General features: G+C 41.9%; 1 protein-coding gene across 1 annotated transcript; it reads right to left on the reverse strand.

The window, feature by feature from the left end:
- Nucleotides 1-2,690: 2,690 nt before the first annotated feature.
- bhlha9 (basic helix-loop-helix family, member a9) lies at nt 2,691-3,548 on the reverse strand. Its single transcript, XM_085471344.1, has one exon. It carries the CDS (start codon nt 3,546-3,548, stop codon nt 2,691-2,693), a length of 858 nt encoding a protein of 285 aa, XP_085327470.1.
- Nucleotides 3,549-7,795: the final 4,247 nt, after the last annotated feature.

A 7,795-nucleotide genomic window follows, 5' to 3' on the forward strand; every position in this document is an offset into this window, starting at 1 on the left:
TGGAGGCAGCTACAGTTGTAGCCACAGCTGTCCTGGGGCAGACTGACAGAAGCGAGGCTGCCATATCACGCCATCAGCCCATCACCAGTAGGCGGTAGGTGAAGTGTCCTGCCCAAGGACACAACGACCGAGACTGTCCGAGCCAGGGCTCGAACCGGCAACCTTACAAGGCGAACTTCCAACTCTTGAGCCACGATCGCCCAGACAAAAATCACACAAAGTGTTTTTGAGGAGACATTCATTTGAAGAACAGCAACAGAAGTGCCAGAAACCAAAACATGCAAAGAATTTCACAGCGACAAAGATGCAAATGTTGTGTGTTTTTATCGCATGCGTCATATAATACTGTAGATACATGTTTGGTATTAGTCGTTCATGGTTAGCTTGTCACTTCTGCAGCTGTTTCATCAAGTTGTCTCCCCAGAAACACTTGTGTTTTGTGAGATTTTTGCCCCTCAGCTGTAAAAGACTGATAGGATATTGTCGTCACCCTGCAGTGTGGACACCCAAGTTTGTGAATGCGATAAATCGATGACGAGGCAATGTAATTAGATATTCTTACCATAGATGCATCTACTAAAAATCTTGGACTAGTACAGGTGCTAATACCATTGATATAATATCAATGGTATTAGCACCTGCTATTAGAAGGCTGCTAGTATTTTATGGGGGATTTTTTGTGAGTTTTGTTGTGTTTTTTTTGTTGTGTGCTTTTGTTACCATTGTCTGTCGACAACACAAAAGCTACTAAACTAAAATTTTATGAACACAGACAAAAACAGAACCCATAACAAGATAAAGCATTGACCTTAGCAGAAGATGTGCTGTCCCAGGCTTTGGAAAGTTGTAAATCTATTTCGATTATCGCTCTTTTGAACAGCACTTTTTTTTGCCTGTGTGGATAAGGAGTTTCTCTGATTTTGATTCTGTAACGGATCAGTGACAAGCTGTGGTACAGCTCTTGGTAGTCTCTTGAGGACCCAAACCAGTAGGTACCCTTGCAATGAGTTAAGCGAAGATCCACATTTGTGCCAGAAAGGGAGGAGGAAGAGACATGCCGTCATCGAGTGCTATCAGCCACACTCGTCTCTCACTGGTGACTCAAGGTTTTCCAGTGATTCACGTCTGCACAGAAGCTGAACGACAGGCTCAAAGTGTAGTGACTCTCCCCCTTTTTCTCACCACCTATATCCTCCTCTTCCTATTATTTCACTCTCCATTCATCTCTTTGTCCACATTCCCTTTCCTTCCTGTCTGCTAATTGTTGCTGCACCACACCATTTATTTCTCCACCAAGCCCACAGTAGTTCTCCCCAGGCCACCAATTTTCAGCAGCGTCTCGAGGCTCCTGTTGGGAGACCTCCAGGACGTTCAAAAAAAAACAACCCTGAACACACCCAGCTGTACCTCCAGGCCGGTGCAGCCCAAAAGGGGATTTCACCTTGCTGATGACGGGGCACACTCTTCCTTCCTGAACCCATATAAATCTGTCGGTGGGCTTCGTCCTATGGTCTAACATTAAAGCTGTTTTCCATGACATGCTGCTCAGCAGGGGAGGGAAAGCTGTTATTGACTAATATAATCTAGGATGACTTGTGTTTACTATTCGCTGTTTCTGATTTCAAAGAAGATCAGCTGACCTCTCAGTGTTTGAACTGAAAGGTACAATATAAGAAGTGAATTCTTTTCAAGAGCCAATACATACAATTTTCAACCAGTATTGCCTGATTTTTATGTGCTTTTGTTGCTTCGCCATTCTTGCCTTCTACTCGTGTTTTTATTGTGCTGTAAGTAAATAACACAGTGAGTTCTCTCCTCCAAGAAGAATGGCAAGAATGGGCTTGTACGGACGTTTCTCATCTGAGTGAAGGACCTCTGTCATCTCACACTCTGAATGGCAGAGGCTACCAGCCTTAGGCTATAATCAAACACACTCCCACAGGCATGCATGCACACACTGATGCACACGCTTAATGCAAGCTTTGTGTTAGTGCAGTGTTGTAGTCCTGGGAATCATATGCATTTTCTGTTTTCTTATGAAAGGAGCCATAAAAAGAGTCATCTATCATTTTAAACATTTAATTTTCAAGCTTGGAAAAAGCAAAGGAAAAGCAGCGTCTTTACAACACAAACAGACTGTACTTTTTAAAGTCAGAGAATAAATACATAAGCATGTTGAATGTTGAAACCAGATCTTAGTCACATTTTCTTTCAGAGCGCTTTGTACTACTTGAAAGCTAGCATGCTGTATGCATAGTTACATAGCACTGTTTTTTATGCTAGTCTGTCTGTTTTTATTTCCGACACACCCATTTTTATTACCTTACATTTACTAATGCAACTCCAATAATTCATCCTTTGCAGAAGGCTGAAAAAGGGGACAATTTAGCACAGCAAAAATATAATTATGTGAATTGTCATCTGTAGATTGCAAAACATTCTTTAGAATTAACATTTTCAAATTCAACATCAAAACAAAATACCTAACATATGTAACATTCTGCAGTCTAGATTGCCATTGCTCCTTTATCTGTGTTCAGCTTGCAGGACTGTAGTTTGCTCTACAATCACAGCCTTCCTGTAAGTTTCAATAACAGCAACAGTAAGAGCACAAGGTTACTCCCTCAAACCCTTAAAAAGTCCATCAGGGTTCTTCAGTTTTCAGGACTTCACAGTACTCGTGAAGCTTGTTACAGTATATCAGAGCACAGGGGGAAGCTGCTCTCCGGCTCCTGCAGGTAGCTCACCTGCCATGGAAGTCCCAGAGTAGCAGATGGCTCTGCAAAGGTGTCCATGTATCCCTGAGTGCAGGAGGCCCACATCCCCGGCTGGTATCCCAACCCCTCATCCACCTGAGGGTATCTCAGAGGGCTGGGTGGAAGATCACAGGGGGTGCCACAGTGTCTGTGTGAGGCATAAAACTGTCCCTCGGTGGGATAACAAGGGTAGTGTGGTGATGGGGGACATGATGGCACTGTGTTGTCTACGTAGGCATGAGGTCTGTGCATGTGAGGCGCTGGCTGTGGCTGCATCTGTTGAGAGATGGATGCGTGCCAGGGGACGTAGCTCTGATGCTCCGGACAAGGAACTGTTAACCTAGTCTGCTCAAGCCGTGACGCCCCCATCGCTGCCGGTCCCACTGATGACCTGTTGCACTCACGGTGGGTGCAGGGCTTACTGGGTGGATGAGAGCTCAGGAAAACTGAGAGAGCAGAGATGCGGTTGATGGCTCGCTGCAGTGTGGCAATCTTGGACAGCCGTTTGCCACTGAGGTCATGGTTCAGGGCAACACGGAGGGCATTGAACGCCTGGTTGTAGTCCATAATGCGTTTTCGCTCGCGGACATTAGCGGCCATTCTTCGAGCTTTTGAGCGAACCGGTCGGTTGCGCTTCTTGGTTTGGCCTTCCTCTGCTTCGCTTGGGCTGCTGGTTGAACTCTCGTCTTGGAATGATGGCTTGGGACTTCCTTCATCTTCGCATTGGACCAGACCGCCAAGTTCAAGCTCTTCCTCAGAGAACTCGGAGCTCGCAACGCTGCTGCAGCTCATTGTGTCAGTAGTGCGCACACCAGATGAGACAACGTAAAATCTTCCTTCTTGTAGTGCAATTTCAGTGAAAATCCTAGATGTGGTTTGCACGAGGAGCTGTGAGTGCAGGGTTCCAGCACTCCGTCGCACGCTCGCTGATGTGCCTCGGCTTCTTTTGTGGGGCTGTCGGTGTTTGCTGCTGTGCCGACAGCCCGTGTATTCTCCTGCTCTGAGTCCCCTGGTGCTGTGTGATAACTTGTGCCTCAACAAGACAGGTTTACCTGCTTTTTAAAGATCTTGAGGTCACATGGTATACTCACCTGTAAAGAATGATGCACTCTCTCTCCCTCTTCAGGTTTATGGGCACCCTCAAGGCAAATGGCACTGACACGTCCTCCTCCTTCTACTCTGACTCTCCCTCACAGGAGAGTTTCAACACTTCATTGTAAAATAAAAGCAAAATGCTGCACTTTGGAAATGCCAGTTTGCTTCATACCACAGTTATTATAGTTTTCCATTTTCTGATTGTTTTTTATTTCCTTTTGTTTTCAAGGCAGTTTAGTTTAAGTTTTACAGTTTGAAACGTTTTAACTTTGTCTTAGTTTCTACCAGTTTCAGTATTACTTACACTTTTATGGAGCATATGTCAGATTTAGGAAAATTAGTCCAATAAAACTTTGTGAGAACAGTTGACTCACAGTCTTGTAGACATGCAGCGTCTCAATAAGCACATCTATCGATGCCTCATCAGACAAACTGTCATAAAATTTTACCGAACTAACAAATAACGAACTTACTGACAATAAATGGTCGCAAAATCATTTCAGTTGGTTAAAAATGTTTTCAAGAGTCTAGTTTTTATTTTTACTTTATTTAATTAGTTCAATGTCAACATCTTGGCTCATTTCATTCAGCTGTAATTCACTTTTCTTTAATCACAGGCCTTCGGTCACTCTGTCTTTCACCTTTACAAACAACAGCATGCTCAGTCTGATTGTTCCCCACAATGACTTCTTTCTCTGCCCTGTACAATATGTAATTTTACATTATTTACTAATGAAGGCATATTCATTATTCATTTAAATACATCTTCTATCAAATTAGTCCCACAGATCTTCATGACAAATTGCACATTTACCTGTTATATGCGCTTCCCCATGTGTCAAGCCTGGGAAGTAAGCAACCTTCTTATCTACCTTGGGTTAGATTCAAGCTTGCAATTAGCCGTCTCTGGAGTGGCGATTCTCCTTCTCTCTGTATCTCTCTGCTCAGGCTTAAGGGCCATGTAATTTAGAGTAGCTTCCCTGGAACTTGTCCTCATAAATCAGGCCTGGGCAGCACTGGAGGACAAGAGCAGAGCGAGCCTTAGACTTCAAAGACAGAGGGAAAAAAGGGGGCAAATATTTTACAATCAGAACCTGCAATTGGTGCCGGCTTAGGCTATCGATCTTTCAGTCTTTTGCAAGTGGAGATGGGGATCCATTTAAAGTCAGATGCAATGTTGTAATGCAGTTTAATATTAAATACGGAAATCTTACTGCAGTTTGCAAAATGATTATAATGTATGATTTATTGTTCGCGGTAATGGACAAAGACAGCGCTTTGTGTCTCGTTTCTCTTGTTTTTCTTTCCTGAGTATTTAAATAAAGAACATATATGCTTGTATGTTCAAAGGGGTGGATGTTCCCTCACTGCAAATTAATACAATACAGTTATTCACAGTTATGCTGTGATGAAACATTTCTATCATCAGTGGTGTTGTTCCATCCACCGGACATGAAGGCTCAGTGAATACTTGGCATTTCTCATTTTTACGCTGTCTGATTTTAAGCCAGTGTACTAGATACCAAATAAAAAAAAATCCTTTGAAAGAATAGTACTCCATTCCTCCAACATAGTAACAGAGACCTTGGCAATCAGTGCTGAGGAGTACTGCAGATTTCCTGTTTTCCTTTCACTTGTTTCTTTATGTCAGATTTTAGAGTGGATAGTAAGGTCATAGTTAAGCTTTGAGCCAAGTAAAGAATAGACTCTAGTAGCAAAACACTGAACTGAAGGTCACTGCGAAGCTCTGAGGTAGCAACCTTTAAAAACATTACACACACAGAAGAAGGACATCTAATTATAGTGCTGTAAAAAAGCATTTGCCCCTTCTTGATTTATTTTACTTCAGATTGCCAAATAAATTTTAATATTTGACAAAGATAACCCAAAAGGCAGTTTTAGAATGAAAATGTGATTTATTAAGGGAAAGAAAGTGACCCAAACACTTTGCTCCTAAACCCAGTACTTGGTTGTGATATCCTTGGCAGGAGGAATAGAGTCAAGCGTTTATGTGATCATTGGCAGTGACTTTTCATTAGTGAGTCTTTCAGTTTTGGCCCACTCTTCTTTGCAGAATTGTCTTAATTCAGATACACTGGAAGGTTTTTGAGCAGAAAAAACATATTTAAGGTCATGCCAGAGGATATCAATCAGATCCAGACTTTCCAGACTTGGAAATGACTTTGTCACATACAGTCAGGTAGGTTTTGATACATTTTTTCCCCACATAAATTTCCTTTACATCACAGGTGTCGAACTCCAGGCCTCGAGGGCCGGTGTCCTGCAGGTTTTAGATGTGTCCTTGATCCAACACAGCTGATTTAAATCGCTAAATTACCTCCTCAACATGTTTTGAAGTTCTCCAAAGGTCTAGTAATGACCTAATCATTTGTTTCAGGTGTGTTGACCCAGGGTGAGATCTAAAACCTGCAAGACACCAGCCCTCGAGGCCTGGAGTTTGACACCCCTGCTTTACATAGACAGGGAACTCCAACAATCAGACGACCCGCCTATGAGAAAGGACTTGGTGATGGTAAGAAGGAAAAACGTCCTTTTAACAGGAAGAAACCAGCGTAACCATGCTCGGGGAGGGGTGGTTGTCTGCCGTGGCCGGTTGAAGATGAAGTAAAAGAGAAGAGCGCAGAGGGAAATAGGACGAAAACATTTAGGGCAGAGAGCTAGATTTTAAAATTATTAGTGGTATAATAGTGACAGTGACACATAGTGAGAGGTGGGTGAAGAAGAAACACTGCCCCCAGCAGCTTACCCCTATTGCAGCATAGCTAAGGGATGGTGCAGGGTCACCTGATCCAGCACTAACTATGAGCTTTATCAAAAAGGAAGGTTTAAAATCTAATTCCAGACATGGAGAGAGTGTATGTCTCCCAAATCCAAACTGGGAGCCCGTTCCACAAGTAAGCCGGCAGTCTGAGAGCTAAGAGCTCCACTGGGACACTATGGTACTATGAGGTATTTAATATATGATGGAGCCTGATTATTCAAGACATTTTATGTGAGCAGAAGGATTCCAAATTCAATTCTGGATTTAACACAGAATCAGTGAACAGAAGCAAATGAGGGAGAAATGTGCTCTGTCTTTCTAGCCCAACCAGTACTCTCACTGGAGCAATATGGATCAATGGAGGGCTTTTTAAGGAGCCAACCTGATGAAAATGAATTACAATAGTCGAGCCTAGAAGTAATAAATGCATGAACTAATGTTTCAGCATTACTCTAAGGATGTTCCTAGTTTTAGAGCTTTTGCAGATATGCAAGACGGCAGTGCTGCATATTTGTTGAATGTGCACACTGAAGAAAATATCCTGGTCCTGATTCCTCACAGAGGCCACGGTAATATAATCTAAAATAACTATCTGATCAGACACCATGTTTTAAAAATTTTTAGGGCAAAACACAATAACCTCAGTTTTGTCTTTATTCAGAAGTAGCAACTTAGAGGTCATCTAATATAAAAATATTAATTAAAATATCATTTAAAACAGTATTTTCTATTCACCTGGGTTATGTTTGGTTCCTATGTTTTTTAACTGAATATAACTGAATACATAAACCTACATGAAAAAAGTTTTTTCATACCTTGATTACATTTTTTCTGCACTATTTGCTAAAAACAAGTGAAACACAGACATTTTTAAAAGTCTCAAAAAAACTGTTGAGTCTTTACACCAAACCCATTTTAAGTTAAGTATGTGGAAAATAAGAATGCATTTTCTTTGAGGACTTTAAAGCCAACTTACACAAATACATCCACTACCATCTGTTAAAGGGCTAAATCACTGGTTACTTTGGAATATACATACATGATTGCCAGTTAACAATATAATGTTAAATCTCACGTATCACCACAAATCATTTTAATAACAGGGAAGAAGCATAAAGTATGTGCCACCTATCAATGTGAACAGTAATATGGATACAGACGT

Source organism: Copadichromis virginalis, linkage group LG10 (genome assembly GCF_057382275.1).
Source record: "Copadichromis virginalis isolate Kocher_CV1m ecotype Utaka linkage group LG10, C_Virginalis_male_GT1.1, whole genome shotgun sequence".
Classification (NCBI taxonomy): Eukaryota; Metazoa; Chordata; class Actinopteri; order Cichliformes; family Cichlidae; genus Copadichromis; species Copadichromis virginalis.

Coding starts and splice junctions, on each gene's coding strand:
- bhlha9 (XM_085471344.1), bottom strand. CDS start 3,548: ATGAGCTGCAGCAGCGTTGCGAGCTCCGAGTTCTCTGAGGAAGAGCTT.